General features: G+C 41.0%; 1 protein-coding gene across 1 annotated transcript; it reads right to left on the reverse strand.

The window, feature by feature from the left end:
* Positions 1–6,047: 6,047 nt before the first annotated feature.
* LOC101859503 (uncharacterized protein C19orf44 homolog) lies at positions 6,048–21,184 on the reverse strand. Its single transcript, XM_005105108.3, has 11 exons — positions 21,023–21,184; positions 18,437–18,550; positions 16,923–17,238; positions 16,054–16,356; positions 15,100–15,227; positions 13,229–13,472; positions 12,023–12,479; positions 11,369–11,575; positions 9,471–9,667; positions 7,728–7,891; positions 6,048–6,714 (listed from the first exon to the last, which is right to left on the reverse strand). The coding sequence occupies exons 2-11, from the start codon at positions 18,539–18,541 to the stop codon at positions 6,631–6,633; spliced, it is 2,205 nt and encodes a 734-aa protein (XP_005105165.1). The 5' UTR covers positions 18,542–18,550; positions 21,023–21,184; the 3' UTR covers positions 6,048–6,630.
* Positions 21,185–21,514: the final 330 nt, after the last annotated feature.

Genomic DNA, 21,514 nt, shown 5'->3' on the forward strand with positions numbered 1-21,514 from the left:
TTCTTGAGTCTGAATCTGATGCAGACCATTTACCTCTCTCCCATTTTCCGTCTCCCAAACCCCAAACCTTCAAACTCGGGGGGGGGGGGGGGGGGTAACTGGCTTTGGACTTTTCAACCCTCAGTGCAGCTGATTTTTTTGTCTGTGGCCGGTTTTTGTACTTGAGGGGGATGTCCTTTGCTTTTGAAACTCACTTGCCTTTTTTTAAATTCTTAAAGGACCACACATATTGTGACATATGTCCGATCTGCAGCAGACCAAAGGCAAAGTTGCAGCACATTTCGAAGCATCATAGACAAATCAGGAATATGAATGTGCATATTTCATAATATGCACGTTGTTGCTTGCCTTTTTAAAGTTTCAAGTTCAGAAAACAATTTTAGAATCTTTATGGGTAAGGAAGTTCTGCTTGTTTCTTAAAGTGCCTCAAAATAGCTTATCTTCAGTGACTCTTAATGTTTCTGCATGTTAAGTATTCTTTTAAATTTTTTAGCAGGAATTGTGTGCAATTCAGAACTTTGCCGCCTGTGTGCTTAGCTTAGGTAGGCCTACTCCTCTTTTGCTTTCAGGATGTTTTTGCTGTGCACATAGGACCCACCCCACGGTCCTATCGGAGACGGACGTTAAAACTAGGAGGTCCCGCCCCTTAAATAACCTAATAGTGTTGATAGGGGCGTTAAACCTATACCATTTCACATAGGACCCACTGAGTATTTTGTCCTAGTCTGGAAAGACTTGATGCTCTGTTCTTCTACCTGCTCACAGAAAAAAATACTCCTATAAAAGTTGAGTAATTATGCCTGCCGTACACTTGGAATTTCCTTCAGGTGCTTTGCCTTTTGTTGGGAGCATCCATCCTCAAAGATAATAATAGTACATGTACATGTAATTTCTCTGTTGGTATTAGAAATCTTCCAGGGTGGAAGCAAAACACTTTGTCTCTCCATCAGCGTGTCCCTACTCTCTGTGTGTCTCTACTCTCTGTGTGTCAGGTTTGTAAATAACCAACCTTTCTCCAGCCACCAGCTGTGAACACTACACTTTTCTCAACCTTGTGGCTGCTAAAAATAAATGGGCAACTGTGTCGGATATATTGTCAATATATGGTGTGTGTGTGTGGGGAAGAGATGTTTGCTAAGATGTAGTCATGCCTGCTGCTGTCGGCTGTATGTGTGAGTATGCTACAGATTGTGCTTAGTGGTCTGTGTAAATGTAAGTCTGTCTGAGAGCAGAATTTGTACCATAAAGTAGTTGTATTTATTGAATGTATACATGACTGGAATAACCTGTACAGATGATTTTTTAAAAAACAATATGTGTTGTGTGTGATGGTAGCGAGTAAAAAAAAAAAAGTCACCTTTAACGTTCCAGTGAACTTTCTATGAACTTGTGTCATACTGGAATCTTTGGTTCATGCGAACTGAAGCAAGTGTGTCTGCACGGTGCGCTTAAACCACTCAAATGCCCCCAATGTTCATTACAGATTGATAAATGTACCTGTACGAGTGTCTGACAGGATGCACATTTGCAGACAACTTCCCTATTTTTGCATCCCCACATTGATTTTGCCAGATTTGCAGCTCATTAAAACCTATGTATGGTATATACATTACAACTTGTTCCTTCTTGTTTTTTCTTTAGCTTGATTTGGATAGTACGTTTAGTCTAACAAGATTATTTGGGCTACCACCGGGTGCGTCTGCGCAAAGCATGAAATGCAATACACATATTTAATTATCAACGTTTAAGCCAATAGTCTATGCAAAACCAGATTAACAAATTTGAAGCACAAGACGCATCAGCAGCGGCTGTTAACACAGCAAACTGTGTTCCTGTCCTACAATGATAAATCTGCATCATCTAACTATTCTTACAAATACTAAATGGGCCAACCTGTTGGTTATCTGAAGATAATATATATATATATATACATAATAACCATTTCCCGTACAAGAATTCACTCTTTTATCAGGCAACTGTGTACAATTTTTCGACACAAAAGTCCTCTCACTCGCATGTTAACGTCGAAAGTGTTTACGTTTGGGTTGCAGAATGAATTTTGCCCCTGTCAGAGGCTGCTGATCCTGTCAGAGGCTGCTGATCCAGTCAGAGGCTGCTGATCCTGGCAGAGGCTGCTGATCCTGGCAGAGGCTGCTGATCCTGGCAGAGGCTGCTGATCCTGTCAGGACTCGGGACTACTTTTCATTTGACCTTTGACTTCCTGGGTGTGTTGAACAGGCGTAAGGTGTATCTAAGACCTAATGCACCAGTATTTCATTCTTTTCCCCTCAAGACACATACATAAGGTGTATCGATGACTGAGGAATATTTTATTCTTTTCCCTCTAGACATGTCAGAACCTATCTTCCTAAAGAGGATCACGATGAGAAAAGACCCATTTTCTCAACAACTTTTTGAAAAATGGATGGACCCAACAAGGCCATATGAAACTATCTTCCCAATACGGTTATTTGACAAAACCAGATATGTAACAAGGTCCACAATTGACCAAAAAATAAAAGAAAACATCCACTTTTTGAGTGAATAAACTTTTAATTTTTTAACAAAATATGTACAGGATCTATGTAAATCATAGTGTATACGTAAACCCAACTCAAACGAACAGACCCAGACTGAATGGAGTCCGAACTTCAAGATGATAAAGCACTTCTTCTAAGTTCAAGTGTGGTTCACACTAAAAAAAAACTAATTTTGCCCAAGCCCGACTCCATTCTTCAGAAGCAACTGCTCGTATGAAAGCACTGGGGGCTCTTTTTGTTCTTTCCCTTAATACTTGCTTCATTATAAATGCCTCAATAGTAATTTAAACCATTTTATAAAATGCTCGCCCTAGTCACACTTTTTAAAATAACGAACAGTTAAATTTAATTAAATTGAAAGTCGAACCTGACAACTTTGTTATTTAATAATAATTATATTGGAGTTTCACTACTGTATACCAGTAACTAATGATCATAACATACCTGGAATGTCTCCTACATAAGTACATGTATTTAAAAAAAAATAATTAAAGTATAAAAGATTCTTTATCAACGGTTGCATCTTTCAAAACATGTCTATATTCTGTGTCAATAAAATATATTGGGAACAATTTTCTCCACTTATTTCAAATTTAGAAATTTATAAGATAATAGTCAATTTTAATAACACATTTGTAGACATGCTCTGATCAAGTGGGTGTAAAAAGAACATCATTTTCAACCTTCATTTCTGGTGTTCTTTTTGGACAAAAGTGCACTGAATCTGGTCACTAATTCATCAGCTTTAATATAACTGATTCACTGTGTTTATTGAGGTTTCAGAGAAAGGGAGATATGACAAACATCACCTTTGTAGACAGATGATGCGATGGGGACGTCTTCTATTCGATCCATCATCAGGACACAATAATGTGTCTGCAAAAAAGCTTTGCTTTTGTTTCAGTCTTCATTTAAAAAGCTCGTTGACACAATTGATAATTTAGGGCAGCTAAAGTAGGTACCAAAACTAAATTTTCAAAGTAGCAGTATGCCAAATTTATCTGTTCCATATGAAAGGCCTATATCTTCCTAGAATTTTGATACCGTTCTTTAACCTCTCAGTCAATTTTTATAAGAAAATGGTAGCTGTTTTAAATATGATCAAATTTGTTCGCTAGCTGGCTGGAACCTCATGTTTGACAGATGATTAAAGAGTACCAAGCGCTCAACCATCCCCACTTAACAGACTACAATCACTATAACACAGATATAGAGCCTAATTTTTTTCAAGACTGTGAGATCATTGTAAATCAGTATTTTATCACCTCAAACACGATGATCTGTCATTATTCTGACAAAAAGCCCCCGCGGCAAGCGAGGCGGCTCTATACTGTAATGTACTGAATGCTACCTGCGTGGGGAGGGGGGGGGGGGGGGGGGTGTGTGTCTCATGCTTTCCGAGGTTCGCGGAAGGATTGATGCAAAATAATTCCAGGCCGATTGCTTTATTCTAATAGAAAATACTTTACATATTTCGAGTAAAAAATTATCTTTGAAAACTTGCAGGGTATTTTTAAAGGCTTTCTAGTTCTAGGGTATTTAAATTAAACACCAAAAGCCAAAAATACACACTGGTAAGCCCTTTCAAAGCTCTACAGTTCTCCACCAATGAAAAGACGGTATTTAATCATCAATCCTTCCGCAAAGCATTTGAATACACGTGTGTCAATTTTTTAACCGGCCAACCACTCTTTCCAACCGTGAGGGGAATCACTTTCCACGGCAATTCTTCAGCTCCTAATAATCGGACACATAAACAACTCACACCATTGTAACGAGGAAAAGCTGAACTTTACAAGGTGTTCAGCATTTGGTGTTTTGTGGCGAAAGAGCAAAGAAACAGTGATCTGAATTACCCCGACTTCACTGAAATCACGCGCTCGGAAGGCCGCGAGTGACGCGAGGCCGTGTTTACGCTACCTAGCTGAAGAGAAAGACATAGAAACAAGGATAATAAGCGTATTCTAACCGCCCCTTTTAGATTTCTCAGGTAAAATGTACTTTTGTTGCACAAAAGGTTCACTGTATCTTATATTTTATTATTGAACTTCGAACTAATGAAAGGGGGCTCTCGTGGCCTAGAGGTTCAGGTGTTTGCCTCTCATTCAAAGGTCCCGGGGGTTCGATCAGGGTAGTGATGGAAAAATTTTCTTCTCTAAATTTGTCTCCTTTCAGCCCCTTTCCTGCTCTCTAGCAATGTTCTGTCGTCTGCTTTCGTCACCTCCTTTGCCCTACCCTCAGGGCTCCTGACTCTTTCTGCAGCCTTTCTACTGCTACTCCTAGGCTCCTTCTTACTGCTGTCTTTCAGCCACATCCCTGATCTTCTGGTAGGAAAGATCTACGCTTAGCTTTCTCAGACAAGGGTGAAAAATCTCGGAGGTCCCGTGTGCAAGTTGCGCATGTTAAAGATCCTTTGGTGGTCTAAAATAGTTCACAGTAGGCTTTGGCTGCCACCCAGGGAAAATTCAAAATGTCCTATCAACTGAAAATGTTTAGTATGACCTTATGCAGTTGCGAGCGCCGTAAAACACTTACCAACCAAAAAAACCCAAATGAAAATCGGAAGCAAAAAAAACAACTTTAAGACTTTGTCTTATTTACAATGTAACAGGTAGACAATTAAAATCTTCATACTATATATGCAGTATAAATACATTTGTACATATCACAGATCTGTAATGTATGCAAGGGGAAGGATATCCGAAGTTGTTCAACTTAAGATTACAAGTGTAATAGTTGAAATAGGACGAGCAGCAAAGATTACAGTGGAACTCGGATTCAACGAAGTCGCCGGGCCTTGCCTAAAATCTCGTTGAATCCGAGTGTTCGTTATAGCAAACATGAGGTTTTGTATAGATAATTACAGGCACTGAGCAAGTAATATTTAAGAGAAGTCACAAGTAGTGCCTGAAGTGCCTGCATATTATGAGCTGTGCACAAAATAAAAAGTTAAAAAAAGACCGATTCGCTCAAATGCACACGCCTGTGTTATCTCGATTGTTTATCAAAAAGTTGTGTTGCTGTGAAGAGCCTAGTATACGCAACTTTTTATTCCACTGACCAGAGCACAATTTATTACGTAGATCTACGTCAAGACTAGCTCATCATTGTAATAGTGATCACTTGCCGAGGGGAAAAAAAGACTGTGATGCGTTAGTATCGGCAACATTCAACACTCAGACAGCTGGTGCCCCTCCCCGACACGCACACACACACAGTCACACGCCGCCCATCCGACCCAGGCTAGAGTAGACACGTGCACGTGCCAACAACGCATGTGTTGGTATGAAAAAAGGCTGCTGATTGGTTGCATGCAATCGGCTAAGTGAATAATAGTACACTACGCAGATGCAATGGAAGGTTTCCGGGAATAGATAAAGTTCGTTGTGGGAGAAAAATGAGTGAAACCACATCCGTGCGGGCTGTTCACCCTGGAAGCGACCTCGTTGAATCTAAGCTCGCTGATTTAAGTGCTCGTTGAATCTGGGTTATTTTAATAGATTTTTAAGAAGGAAAAAAAACGGGTAATCTATCTCCTCTCGTTGAATCCGAGTTCTTGTTGAATCCGAGTTCCACTGTATTAACATTTGGAACAAGCCCACCAAAGATGTACCAAATATGAGGGATACAAAATACAAATCAACAATAGAACAGGTTCAGAGGAACGGGGTAAGAGTAGTCTTCAACACAATTAAAACTATTTCAATAGTTCTTCCAGATATCCTTGAAAAAAAAAGACCTACATATTAATATAAATATCAAGGTTAAAAGTCGCAAACCATGCAAGTCTACAATAATGTAAAGTTTAATTTTTGTCTGAGAAGACTTATTGGAAACCTTCTTGCATCGAAGTGCAAGTTAACAGAGTGATAATCTTTAAATACGGTATCGGGGGAAAAAAGTGTATATTATTATATTATATTTGACTCTCGCACACTGCTTTCCTTGGAAGTAGTAATTTTACACTTGCACGCTTTGAGACTGTAAACGTGGATACATCTAAAGCATTAAGTTGTTTTTGGCATCAGGTTCTGCACATAAATCCCAGCAGAGAAGGTTGACAAAGAGCTTGGGTCACAGCGCATCACTCTCAGGAGCGGACTCCTTCCTCCTGCTCCACAAGTTCCAAAGCTTCTTTGAAGGTCATTCTGGGCTTGCGGTTCTGCTTGATGTACTGTTCAAGACAAAGAATTTTTGGATTGGATATAGATTAGGTGGTATATTTCTGGAGATGTGAAAAGGTTTAACAACAATAATACTAAGTTATGCTTATTTATGAAGATGTCAAGAAACAAAGCTATGGTCAATCTCAGCAATGATAATAGTAAGCTGATAAAGAAAAATACCTCACAAATCAGCGAAACCGATTTGAGGTTATAAATCACATCGATTATACCCTATTATTTTTGTACTGTTAATCGTGAATCACTTTAATCTCGGGCCTCATTATTCTTGTGTATCAATTATGGGAGTGGATAAAGAGGGAAAAAAAAAGGATAAAGAATTGTGTCCAAAGTCTCAAGATCTCATTACCCCATCTGTAAACTCTGTAAACCCAATAAATCGGATGTCATAGTATTATACATTTTTCATTTTCTTTGAACTACTGCATGTTACATGTTAGTAGTATGCCTGGAGATTCAGAAAAAGGTGTATCATCCAGTCCAGTACACAATATGTGCAACAAGTATAGTGAATTACGAATAACATCTGAATTTCGACCTTCTCGTCAGTTTTATGGTTTCCCATATATGCTGTCATCTCCACGTAAACCCATTTCTACTAATTTCTCAGTTTTTGAAGCTGACCTGAAGATGGTAACACAGTGGTCAGTAACTATGCCCCTCGTCATAGCACAGTGAGTTCTGGGGTATCACATCCTCTCAGGAACAGAGACTATTTCAACAAACACACAGACAACAACCCATAACAAGGAAAGAGTTGGACTGGAATCCATAGGGTAAAAGAACAAGCGGAACCAGGAGAAGAGTCACAGAAATTGATGTACAGAAAAGTGGGAAGACATGGAATAACATCAAGAGGCGAGTCCAGGATAGGGAAAGGTGGAAAGTGTTTGTTCGTGGCCTATACTCTGATCCGGGGTGAGAAAGGCAATGATGATGACGGTAGACAAGAACAGAATGCCAACACAACTTCATCTCACTTTCTAGAAGCTCAGTGACTTACCTCTTTGGTGTCCTCCAGGGTGGTGTACTTGAAGTCTTCCTTGATGCCGTCCAGGCAAGAGTGGTAGATGCCGCGCTGGATATCAGCAAAGTTCCTCACTAGCTCCACCTGAGCCTTCATCATTTCATGCAGGGCAAGAACACTGGGACTGTAGGCTGTCATGGCTATTCGCGGAAAAGGGGGGAGGGGGGTGGTGGTGGTGGAAGTGAATAAACTGTGAAAAAAATGCTGAAAGGCCATCTATATATAATGGTTGTTGGTGTATGGGGAGTTTTAAAAAAAATTTTTAGGAGGGGGGGGGGGGGAGGGGAGAAGCGCAAACAGTGAGAATAAGGTGGCAGAAAAAAACTCCTATTTGACACACAAAAACCCTTCAAAACAAATAAAAACAATTAAACAACAAAACCAAGCAATAAAAATTTATCAACCATACTGTATACCTGCTAAGAAATAAAGTTTTTTAGTTTATGTTTAGTAGAGGTTTTACTGCGCTTGCAACACAGTAAGGTCATAAGTGCCGAAGACTAGAGGTGTTACAAGAAAGTAACAAACACAAAACAAAAGGAGGGGAGATCAGGAGGATAGATGTTTGATAGGATAGAAGGAGCAAACCACACCAGAGCACCCGCCAACCACCCACAAATAAAGTTTGAGTGAGACACTCAAAAAGACAATGAAAAGTGTGACCTTTGTGATCTTCATCTCTCTAGATTATAATTAAAAAAAAAAAATTTCAGTATACTAATTTAGGGTCTAAAATTTAAACAAGTGCTCTTTATTTTAAAAAGCACATCTGACTTAAGGGAAAGAAAATGGAGCTCTGCTTTTGGTCAAAGCCCTCAGGTGTGGAGAATTCTTTGTAAGTAGGTTCCAAACTCATGTGACAAGACAACAGAGAGCATAAAAATTTGTTTTGCTAATACAGAAAAACACAAACACACACACACACACACACACACACAAAGACAAGGATGTTTTCTAATCCCTGAGAAAAAACAATCCTAGTTTTATTACAGAAGTTTTATGTTCTCCTTTCACAAAAATTTAACTCATTATCTACGGCAAGTTGCTCCCAGCGGCTCGCAGTCAGAACCGCTGTGCTGGTGCACCGTTGGCAGCGGCTCCGGCACATTCCTTTACAACGACTTCGACGTCAAATTACTTTTCAGCAATTGCTGAGTAAAGGTTTCTTCTACCGCGAGTTTGTTCATTAGATGAAGAACTATCAAAATAGGCTCACATGTTTTGATTTAATAACCAATTTATTGATGTTTTTGTAATTTTTAGATTTAGTGCCAAAAAGGCCCCGCTGTACTGGGTTTACCCCTCCGTCAGAGATAAAGAGTTAAGCATTAAGTCATCATCATCATCCAGTGCCAGATCTGCGACAGACATTGGCAATCATGGTTTTTCCATTCATTCCTTTGCTCGGATGCTCTCAAAAAAGCAACATTTCCCTGATTTTTCCCTGTTACCCATTTGTTTAGGTTCCCTGAGTATGTTGTTCTGGGCCTACCCCTGCCTCGCTTGCCCTCAATTTTGCCAGTGAGAGCTAGATGTTCAAGATCCTTATGTCTATTCAGGTGTCCCAAAAACTGCATTTGTCGTTTCCTGATTGTTTTTAACATTGAGCGTCCCACATGGGCTTCATCAAGCACTACCTCATTTTGATTTCTTTTCCTTCCACGATATTATATGACCTTTCTGTGTTGCTGAAAATCAAAAGGACATACTATCTCTCACCTTCAAGAGCATCTGCACTGACCACATGTGTGGCTATGGGAGCTGGGTCCACATACTGAAGCCCATACGGGCCCGACACCGACACACCCACTTGGCGGGCATCCCAGCGGTGGGCTACTCCTGCCAGCGGGTCGCCGGCAGTCACTTGTACCTCTCTCTGCTCCATGACGATTTTGTGACGTCGAGGGCTCTCATGGCTGGAAAGACATTTAGATTTACATGAAGGCACGAGTTGAGAGTTGCATAATGTAATAATGAAATTAATTGCAGGTGTGTGTCTTAACATTTTCAAAGACAATATTATTCTATTATTTTAAAAAAAAATACTACCTTACATGGAAATGAAAAAATAAATCACCTATACTTCCCATATTCTTTCACAAAGGTAAGAATGGAGGAGAGTCTTAATTAGGTATAAAGAGAACCTCCTATCTAACTGCATCAAATTTAGCAAAACTCTGGATTAAATGAATGAACAAGTACTCTTTTTACACATTCAATAAAATTACAATTATTGTATTGAACGACTTCTAAAAAAAGAGCAGCTTTTCACCCAATGAAACAGCTTGCCCTACAAAGACCCAAAATAGAAAGAAGCATTTTTGTGCATTTTCCCCTCCAAACAGCTTCCATCATCACACATCAAGTACTGATCCTAAGGGAAAGCCAGGCCAAGCTGCATATATAGCAGTGAGGAGTGCTACAGTTGTGGTTGTCAGATGGGGGGGGGGAGGGGTTAACATCATACTCCACTCCCGTTTTCATTCATTGTGGCGTCGGTGGCCTAGTGGTTAGGTTCTTGGACTCGCAACCGTAAGGTCGTGGGTTCGAATCCTGTCAGGGACTTGATGTTGTGTCCTTGGGAAAGGCACTTTACACGAATTTTCCTCACTTCACCCAGGTGGGCATGGGTACCCAGCTATAGACAGTGAAAGATCTTGTGATTTGTTAGTGTTTGAGCGCTTAATCAGCTGCTTGCACTGTATGCATCCCGGGAAGCTGAGAATGTTTCTGAGCGTTCTATGGTCTGCTGGGGTAATAATATAGTGTAAAGCGCATAGATCCTGCTGTTGAGCGGGGTCATGCGCTATACAAATGCTATCTGTTATTATTATTATTTATGACACATTACCTGTCAGACACATCAAGCCTTTTTTTTGTTGCAACCATTCAGTAACCTTCCTTCACACTGCTATAATACTATCAAACATCAACTTCTTCATCATAGCATTATTTTTCAGACCTCACTTTCACAACTTCATATATAAAGTAACGTGAAACTAAAAGCAGGACCTAGAGAATCCATTGACTGTAAGGATCACGGTATACTTTATAATATATATGACAATTAAACTTTCATACTCAAACACATTAAAGCATAACTTGACCTGTTGGCATAAACTCAGTGTATATATCAATTTACAATAAAATACAGGTGAAATTATCTGATATAGCCACTCATTGTTGAGGAGAAAAGTGGCCATCTTAGACAGGTGGCCATCTTAGACAGGTGGCCATCTTACACAGAGTAATTATCATGTTAAACAAAAAAACACACGTGGGGTGGGTGGGGTGGGGGTGGAATGGGAAATGGCTATTTGTACAGGTGACAGTTTTTAAATACAGATAGCCGTTTAAAAGCCGGTTCGACGGTACTTTGTGTAAGGCATAAAACAAATAACGCCCACAATCTCTATCTCATCAATCTTTCGAACCCTGGACCTTGACATTTCCCAAATTTCCACCCCCGGACAATTTGAATGTGGTTAGCCCCAGGTGCATTGGCCTTACAGGATGCCAAGAAATATACTGCGGGCTGGTTTGCCTGCTTTATGAGTTCAAAGAGTTAAGAACCAAAATATCAAATTGTTACACGATTCTGGGCAAAGATAACATACCTATAGGACTCGCTGCGAGAGGCTGGACGTCTGCGAGACTTCTTCCTGCCACCTTTTGACCTTGCAGAAACGGACTGTGACTGGGTGACTGTTCTTGAATCCGACTCAAATGAATCGTCAGAGTAGTCCCCTCCTGTTTCAGTCTCCTCGTCAGACACAGCCCTACGGTTAGTTTTTCTGGCAACACCGCTCCGTTCAAGCTGTGTACTGTAAACAAGCGAAGCAGGTCAGGACAATACAGACACTTTATATTAGTTCAGTTCAAATAATAAGAAGCACTTTGGCACCAAAAAAGTCATTCAGTGTAGAGAAAAATGTAAAGCCAATTAAGAGGACCAACAGAAGTAAAGAAAAGATGGAGGAAGATCTGCCAGTGGAGCCACTCCGACCACTCGCACAAACACGTCACATTTCCCTCAAGCTGCTCACATGGAAAATAGATGGCTCTAAACTATGCAAAAAGTCCAGAGCTTTCATACTAAGAGTAGAACATTGTGCATTTGAATTTATAAAATGCTCTGAGAACAGACAAAAATTTCATAACTCTATTTCCCTCACTGATGAAAAAACTCTTATGGTTATGAATTCAGAAAAAAAATGTAGAGAAATTTAGGGTGGGGGAAATAGTATGAGAGAAAGACAGCTTCCACACACCTTATACTTCTTTCTGTGCTGAGATGTCTCACAGGCGCCGGCCTTGACCCTGCACCAAGCTCCGTAATTATCTCAGACTCCGAGTCGTAGTTCTTCACAGACTTCAGGCGATCGTCTGATTTCTCTGTCACAATCTCCGATTGGTCAGAGAGGTCGTACTCGCCTGCTTGGTCCTTTCCCCCGTCTGCACCGAGCAACTCGTCCACCATATGAATGCCCAGACTCTCAAACACGCTAGACTTGCTGTCAGACTTTTTCAGCGGTTTCTTCTTTGCCTCCTTCTTGTTGTTCTTGCCGGCCTTGGACAAATTATCTGACGAGGCCTTGAACACCGAGCCGGAGCTGGAGGCTAGAGCCCCACTCTGCTTCTGGCCTTTGCCATGGTGGGATTGTTTCCCTTTGACCTTTTTGTTGCGAGGGGAGACGGGGATGAGGCTTGCCACATCCATCAGATTGACTGTAGGATGAAGAAGAAAACATTTGCTCTAGTTTATGAATGATAGAACAAGGGAACAAGACTAAACAAAAGAAACCACATGCTCGGGGTAATTTCATTATTCACTATATATTTGACATTGGCTACTAACTTCATAGGATCATTCCAAGTACCAGGCAACAGATAAAATAATAGAAATGGACCAAAACAGTACGGTATTGAAAAAAAAGCGGACAAATGCAAAAATAAAAATTTTCTTTGCAGAGTTTGGGTTGTGGCGGTAGTACTACAGTAGTCTCGGTCTAAACGCACGGTGCTTGGGAGGGCTCCTTATCGTGAGTTTATACGGGGCGTGCGTTTACATGAACCTTTGCAAAGGGAGGAAGGAACGCAGTCATCTCATTGCCTTGATATTCTAGTGATCTCCTTTTGGGGTGGGGGTCATCTTGGGCCGATAATGTGACGACACGTGACTGTTTTGAGAAGGATTCCCTGACTGTGATGAAGAATACAGAGGCGTTGAAGAATAAGGGGGGGGGGGGGGGGGGGGGGGGCACAGAAAGACAGACTCAATGTAATGACTATGTGCTATAAAATGTTGGGAACAGATGAGTAAGAGGAAACTATTGGTGACTGTCATAGAGACGACGGCGCAGTCACATGGCTTTCCAAGCGACCACCCCCGACCATATATTCATGGACCAAAACATTCCCCTTCGAAATACAAGAGCGAAAAAAGTAAAAGTAAAATGAGAAACAAAATGTCCTACTGTTGAGCGGATCATCAGAGCTGGCAGAATCGTGTCGGTGACGCTGTGGGCCTTCCATCATCTCACTGGCCATGGAGTCCAACAAATCCGAGTCTTGTGACTGTGACCGTGACAGTTTTCCAAATGGTGACGGACTCCTTTTGAAGGGAGATGGTGACCTTGATCTTTGAACAGGTGAAGGTGTCTGTCGGGGTCCAGGCGACGCTGCTTTCTTTCGCCATTTTTGCTGCTTCTTTGCTACCAGCTGTCAAATTGCACAGAAAAAATAGGAAAATAAGTAAAATGTGATCATTTAAAAGAGAATTTAAACTGAACAGCAGCAATCCTACATCAGAGCATATTTCAGAATTAATAACGACAAAAAACAAACAAACAGAAGAAACTAACCAGGGTCCATATTCAACAAAATCTTTGATATTGGTATGTTCAAGGTCTGTCTCAGAATAAAGTTTCCCTGTCATGCTGTCCTCACATATAATTGTAAATCAGCTTGTATTTGATATCAACAGAAAGCTTATTCAAATACCTATTCAACGTAGGAAAAATGAAGTTCCAGACATTTCTCCATTTGATGTACCCAGCAGTCAAAGACAGTGGTCAGTGATCGTTGGTCCATGGTCCTGAGCGCTTTTCTCAAAGCCTCTTGAATCTCGTCCTCGTCCTCAAATCTCCGACCTTGCATTTCTTTCACTTTGGGGAAGAGGTGGAAGTCCCATGGGGCGAGGTCGTGCGAAAAGGGTGGGTGTTCCAATAATTCCCACGAGTAGCCCTCAAGAAGCTCATTCATAACTCTGGACTTGTGAACAGGCACGATATCATGATGCAGGATGACGCCTTCTTCAAGCAAAGCGAGTCTTTTTTCAGAATTGCAGGTCTCAGCTTGTCTTTTAGGACAAACCTGCTGTAGTATCCATCGACAGTTTGGCCAGGTGGGACTAGCCATATTAGTATGATGCCATTCACGTAGAAAAAAACCCAAAAAAGTGCATCACTTTCCTTTCTCAGTGTTTTCTGCCTCCCATGCGCAGTGTGCGCTTCATCTTTCACGTCAGACCTCCCACGATCAACCTCCCTGATCCTTTTCCTTACTGTTTGAGTTGATGGGGTGCTAATTCCCTATTACTTTGCATAGACCACCATGGGTTTCAACTGCAGACTAGCCGAGAAGAGTTGAACAATTTGATCACAACTCTGACATCGTAGCGTGAGAAGGTTGCATCAATGTTTTGTTGAGCCATCGAATTTGCCTTGGACAAAGTACACAAGTACAACACACTTGACACGTCACAGCTATATGACCTGTTCACCAGTGCACTTTTAATTTGGTGTTGAGATTTCTTCGACATGACGTCATGTCACAAAATTTAGTGGCTGTTGGTTGCGTACTTTTGATTTTATGAAGGAGGGAAACTTTATTATGAGATAGATCTCGTAGCTGCATGAAAGGAAGGGAAATTATCCTGTTGAAGTTAAAATATAAAGGTATGAAACATTAATCAGTGAATATACAACTGATTTTAACAATGAACAAGAAGCTATGATATTTACTTCCACGACCTAGAAGTCAGCCTAAATTCCATAAGTTCGCTGATTGCCCATAGGTCTAAGACGTCAAACTGGAAATTACAATATAAAAATATTCCAATCAAGAAGGACACCACACTAGAACAAAGTCCTTCTTTATTCTGAGTTAACAGACAATGGTTTAGAGTGAACTCTCAAATAAAAGTGCATTAACATTATTAACAAACAGACCCGTACAGCAAAGCAATCAATTAATCTTCACATCTACATATTGCTAACCAAATGAGTAAAAAGAAAAGTGAACTTGGGTGAAAGGGCAAAAAACAAAACAAGGTAAACGTGCTCACATTCTGAGGTCTTCTGGCAGATGACTCTGAGGCAGATAGGCCATGGATGAATTCTGCCAGGCTCTCCTCTTCTGAAGTGAGGTATACATTTCCCAAGGTCCGAACTATCTCCCCTCTAGCTTTGCTACCTGTAAAAACAAAATATAGTCTTGATGCAAATAGGAGAATTAAATCTCAACTGAGGTCAAAGTCACAAAGTACCACTGTATTACATGGTCATGAAAGAAACTAAAAATTGCTTGTAAGGACTAAACAGTATGAGTTCACTGGAAAAAAAAGGAAAGAGCAAATCATACTTATACCACTGTGCCTACCTTCCGCCAGCTTTGCATTTTGAGATATTTTTTTCGAGTTCAACACCAGAACGATCAAATTAAAATAGGAAGAAAGAAGTCTCTGCCTAAGAGCTGGTTCATCTAATGATAGCCCACTTTTACTGAGTGACAGATATTTTTTCCTTTAATTGCCATGCTTAAGAACCCGTTCTAAACATAGAAACCCATCAAAGCTAGAGAAATAAACTTTTCTGAGCTGCCTTACCCCACCTTGCATATATGCAAAGAGGCACTCACCAAGGCTGGACCAATACATGAACTTTACTGATAGGTTCAATATAACACAGTTGGAGTGAGTAGAGGAGGGAAAGAGTGGGCACTCTTACACCCTGCCTCCATGTGTTTCTGCAAAGCAGGTCATTTGGGGGGGGGGGTTAATAACTTTCTCCTGTCATACAGTGAAATTGTCTGATTGTCTCATGAAAGTTGGATAATTCACAGTCATTCTTTCCCTTTTTTTGGTCTCCTAATGATCAGGTTCCAAGACTGCGACTTATGTATATATAGAAATAACACAGAGATGAAAAAAGTGCAGGACAATTATTGGATATCATATAAAAAAAGACCTAATTAAGATCTCCGAGACAATAAAGTATTTTCTTATCTTATTTTGTCTTACTTCGCCTGTGAGTCTTTTTCTTCTGGTCTGCTGAAGAGCTTCTCTGCACCAGCTGAGGGCTTGGAGTTCCCCGTTCCGGTACCTCCTCGTCCAAAGTCTTGCGCCCTTTGAGAAATTTTCGCCCGTCCCTCCCAATGCTGGTGTCTGCTGAACCAGGCCTCCTGCCAATTTCGCTCTCTGAGTCGCTATCCCGAGAGACATGACGACGTAAAGGAAATCCATCCGCCCTGCGACCCTGGATCTTATTTGTCAGAGCATTGGCTTTGTTCAATGCAGAAGACTTCTCCGGTCTGGAAGGGGATGCTGAGGAATTGAAGACTCTACTGTGAGTTAAATATGATTAATATTCTGATATGTCTAAACATTAGAGGAAACCTTATATACAGAAATTCACTGGTAGCGAATTATCAGCAAAATTCAGAATCTCCTGTTATAATGAAACAACTGAGAATATTGACTAAAACACAAGATTTTCTTTCTCTTGACTCCACATTTAGTTAAATCTCTGGTACAGAAATCAAATCTAAAAAGATACAACTTCAGCAACAGCATGCAGGCACTTGAGTAGATTTTCAACGAACATATAATATGTTCCAAAAATCCAAACAAAATTTCTGTTTTAGCAGGTTACGAAATGAAAAAAAAAATTAATGCCATGCCATGCAGGTAACCAAAACCCACAGCCTTGAACATGATACAGGACCATTTTATTAAATAAAGATGTATATATTCTGTAAACATCATCAGAACATATGAATATATGTACACATAATGTAATCAGTCAGGAGGAAACAAAAGTCCATAATGTGTTCGTAGAACAGTCACAAGATCATTTTCTTCTATCAATATACACATTCACAATAACTAACCTTCAGCTTTCTTCTTGCCAGCAATCACAATCTGCCCTCCTCTGTAATCACGATCATCTTCATCCTCATCATCGTCCACAACTCTCGCTGCCTTTGGGCCAGTCACTGAAGCGGCAGGGCCTGCTGCCCCTTGTGGAGTCTTCTTCTTCAAGAACTTGCTGGAGGCCGGGGCTGGGGCCGGGCTGGCAGAGCGCCGACCACGTGGTGTGATTGCTTGCATGCCATCTTTCCCGCTCGAGATGGAGATATCCCCAAAGTCTTCAAAATTTGCACTAGGAACGTGTTGGGTCTTTTGTGTCAAGCTGTTGAGGTAACCCTGTAGATAAAAATAGAATGTCTCATCTCAACTAGTTTAATACTTTCGATAAAATAAAGCATGTAAACTGTTCGTATGTTTCTATTTTGGTTTACATTTCATACTATGATGTTCTCCACAAATGATATTTTCATTACAGCCTGTGAGAAAAAAGTTTTTAATCTCTCAAACAATTGGGAGATGTTCATCATCATAGCCTTTCTCAACCAGGTATATCAGGATACAGGCCATGAACAAACACTTACTGTTCCCTATCCTGGGCTAGTCGCTTGATGTTACTCCATGTCTTCCCACTTCTCTGTTCATCCATTTCTGTACTGTGACTATTTTTCAGGTTCCATGTGATCTTCCCCTTGAACTTTTACCCTGTGGGTTCCAATCTAACACTTTCCTTGTTATGCGCTGCTTGACTTCCTGAGGGCGAGTCCAATCCATCGCTAACACCTTCTTCACAGATTTTTAATACTTCCTCGTTAGTGACCCTGTCTGTCCATCTGATCCTCAGTAACTTCCTTAGACACTTGTTCAAGAAAACCTGGATCCACTCAAGTCTGATTTGTGTTCCATGTCTCTCATTCATACAGAAAGACTGACATCACATTTGATTTGAAAATCCTCAGCTTTGTTCGTATTGAGATATCCCTGGTCCTCCAAATCCTATTCAAAGATAAATGCAGTCTGAACCTTTCCAATGTAGGACTTTATTTCAACGTCTGTTCCTCCCTCTCTGTCAATTATACTCCCAAGATAGCAGAAGGATTCAACATCTTCTAATGCATGTCCCTCTATTGTGACCTGCTCCTTTCGTAGTGCATCTATCCTTAGGTTTTTTACTTTCTGGGGTAAATCCTTAACCCAACAGACTCTGATAGTAGTGGTAGGCTGTTTAAAATTGTGGTCTTTGCTTGAATCTGTTTCTGGGTGTGTGACAGAAGCTCCAAGTCATCTGCAAAGTCCATATCGTCCAACTGTGTCCATGGGGTCCACTGTACATCGTTTCTGTGTCCTCTGGTGGTTTCCTTCATCAGGCAGTCGATTGCCAAGATAAAGAGGAAAGGTGATGGTAAATGTTACGATCCTAATATTTTATTCTATTTCTGGAAAAAGATCTCTCTGAAAGATCAATACATAACTATAGTATAACATAAGTTAACCTAAGGGCGGTGTACATATATAGCTTCCAGTTTTGCCTACTTACGGCAAGTTCATCCTCTTCTTTAGTCTTTAAGGGCACACGTTCACCCCGGAGTTGACTGTTCACTTTCTGGAGCAAAGCAGAGGCACTGCTCCTTCCAGTGGGCATATTTGCTTTCTGTGGATATACACAACAGTTACTTACAACATCTTTTGTATTTCGTGTCTCTTTTTAAAAATTGTAACAGTAAGTACTATCAAATCAATGACAAAACATGTATACTGTGTTTACCATAAAAAGGGAAACTCACATTAATTAACTTTGTAATACTAGCGATCAAAGACCTTTAACTCTTTATCTCTGGCAAGCCGCTCTTGGCGGCTCGCGGTCGAAATCACTGTGCTTGTGAGCCACTGGCAGCGGCTGAGGCACATTCCTTTACGATGACTTCGACATCAAATTACTTTTTGGCAATTGCCGAAAACAGGTCTCTTTTATCGGGATTCCATTTATTAGATGAAGAACTATCAAAACAGTTTCACTTGTTTTGATCTAATGACCAATTTAGTGACGTTTTTGTCATTTTTAGATTTAGTACCAAAAAAGGATGAGGGTGCGGTGGCGGAGCAGTTAGTGCGCTCGTCTCTGAAGCAGAAAGTCCGGGTCCAAGCCTCGGTTCGGACACAGATTTTTTCGCCCCCTCCTGCCCACCCAGCAGTAATGGGTACCTGACTTCTAGTTGGGGAAGTAAAGGCGGCGGGGAAAGAAATTGGCCACCCTACCACAATATGCCAAAGGCCCAGGAAGTTGTCTCACTAACAAGGCAATCCCCAATGTCCGGATCGAATGCGGGAACAACTTTACTTTTTACAAAAAAAGGGGACATGCATAGTGGGTTTACCCCCCTCGGAGAGTTAATTATGGTCAGAAGAAGGTACGCCAAGTTTTTGATGCTTGTATTAGCTCCCCAAGGCTGTCCAGGAGAAAAGGTCTCTTCCCTTATATATCTTCTGTGTATACCTTTTCATTCTTCACTTTCATTTTTTTCCCCTTTATTCTTTTTCTTTTTTTTTTCTAGCCTCTTCTTTCCCCTTCTTCTTGAACATTTGGAGTTCGGAGTCAAAAAATAGCCGGAGAGCCAAAAGAAATTCTCCGGGCCAGACGCGATCCAAAAGAGACAAATTTCAGGGATTTGGCTCCAAACTGACAATCCTGACTGTGACTATTCGGACATGAACACGATCATGTGGAGCATCATCCTCGGAACCCCCCACCCCAAGGTAATTCTGGTAATCTCAGCACTGATCCCTTTAGGGTCATTTATGGTAAAATGAGGGGGTGAGAATAGCGACACATGGATGGGTTATTCTCAACCCCAAACGAAAGTGAAAGGACTACGGCAACTTCAAGATAATGAATGCTTTGTATTACTATCTAAAAAATTTGAATTCAAAGTCAATCTAGATCTAGATCTAGCTCAGAACTAGCCTGTGGTCTGTTTTCAGTAAATAACACTAACGCAAAACTCAACTGGCACTCTGTGGCTGTCTAACTTTACATTTAGATCTAGATCTAGTTTTAGCTTCCTCCTATGACACAAGACAGACCTTGTAGAATGTTTTCAAATTATTATTTTTTGGCCGGATTGTACTTTACCGGACAACCTGCCTCGGCCTGTGATTGAGGGTGGTGGTTGAGAGTGGGTAGGGGATTTAACTTCAATGGTAAACCACTGTGTATCATACCAACAGTGGGGGGGCTTGCCCCCCTGGAACCAATAGTACAGAAAACACACACACATGCAAAACAACATGTGCGGACAATCTTGTTTACATATTATCAATGTAACAACAGTGGGGGGTTTCAGGGGGAGCCCCCTGACAACAATGATTTTAAAAACACACACACATATAAACAATAACATGAGCGGACCATGGGGCTAAGTAGACAATCGGGGTAGATCTGTTGGAACAGGCCGAGCCTTGCTTCGCAGCACTCGCCAAGTTGCGAGTAGGGCCAAGGGGGTTGCAATTATGCAAATGAGCTCTCATGCACATCTCTCGCCCTCCATTGTACTTTGCCGGACCAGGAGTAGGCCTAGCAGAGTCGCCAGCAAAATAAGAATCAGAATAGCCTTCAATAATGGACCACGTAATTAGATTTACCAATTAGCCACAGATGTCAGGGTCGTGGGTCAAAGGGCACGGTGGCATGGTCATGATGACTGAAAAACCCGGTAAGAGACGTCAGTTGGTTGTTGGCAGTCGAAGGAAGAGGATGTTGTAAAAACTGAGTAGGAGAGTGAGTAGGGGAGCTCGGAAAGGAAGAATAGTCAATAGCAGGCCACTACTCACTATCACCAGGGGCGCATAGCGAAAGTAGTTCCGACCGGTGGTCCGGTTAAAGTACAGTCTTACCTTTTTTTAAATTAATAAGGAGAAGCAATAAAAATTAAGCAGATTCACGTATACTTTAACATTGACGAAAGCTCAACAAGACCCAGCAAGTTGACTCGGTTGAGCAAAAGTAAAAGAAAGCTGAGACTCAGAAGAGTCTTCTATCATTCACGATCACGGGCCAACGTCCATCCTACGAATTTCATTCTAACCACAAGTGCACCGGTGCTCTAGGGAAATATTAGACACACACCTAAGTTATTTTGGTTTCTACATCTGGCTTTCAACTTTTAGAAACTTTTGGATGTCATGCTTCTTCCTGCAAGTGATGCAGACAGCGAGCTCAGAGAGGCACAAATTTCATTGTTTTGCTTAGCAGCAGCGATATGGTGAAATCAATTTAGGTCAAAGGGATAATATTTAGCTACAGCAATCACACTAGCAAAAGAATAGTTTTTACAAAAGATGACTTAGGCCCCACGTTTACGAAATAGATAATTTAAGGCTAGGCCTAAATTAATTTTATTTGCAGTTTCATAAGAGGCCGGAGACGAGAAATGGCGAATGTAAGTAGATCGAGCGAGAAAAAGAATATTTATAGCCTCACAAGTGAAGAGGGAGCCTAAACCAGCCAGGACAGTGAAAATAGAAACACACACACATACACACACACACACACACACACACACTCACTCACTCACTCACACACACACACACACACACACACACACACACACACACACAC

The sequence above is a fragment of the Aplysia californica genome, unplaced genomic scaffold (genome assembly GCF_000002075.1).
Source record: "Aplysia californica isolate F4 #8 unplaced genomic scaffold, AplCal3.0 scaffold00452, whole genome shotgun sequence".
Lineage (NCBI taxonomy): Eukaryota > Metazoa > Mollusca > Gastropoda > Aplysiida > Aplysiidae > Aplysia > Aplysia californica.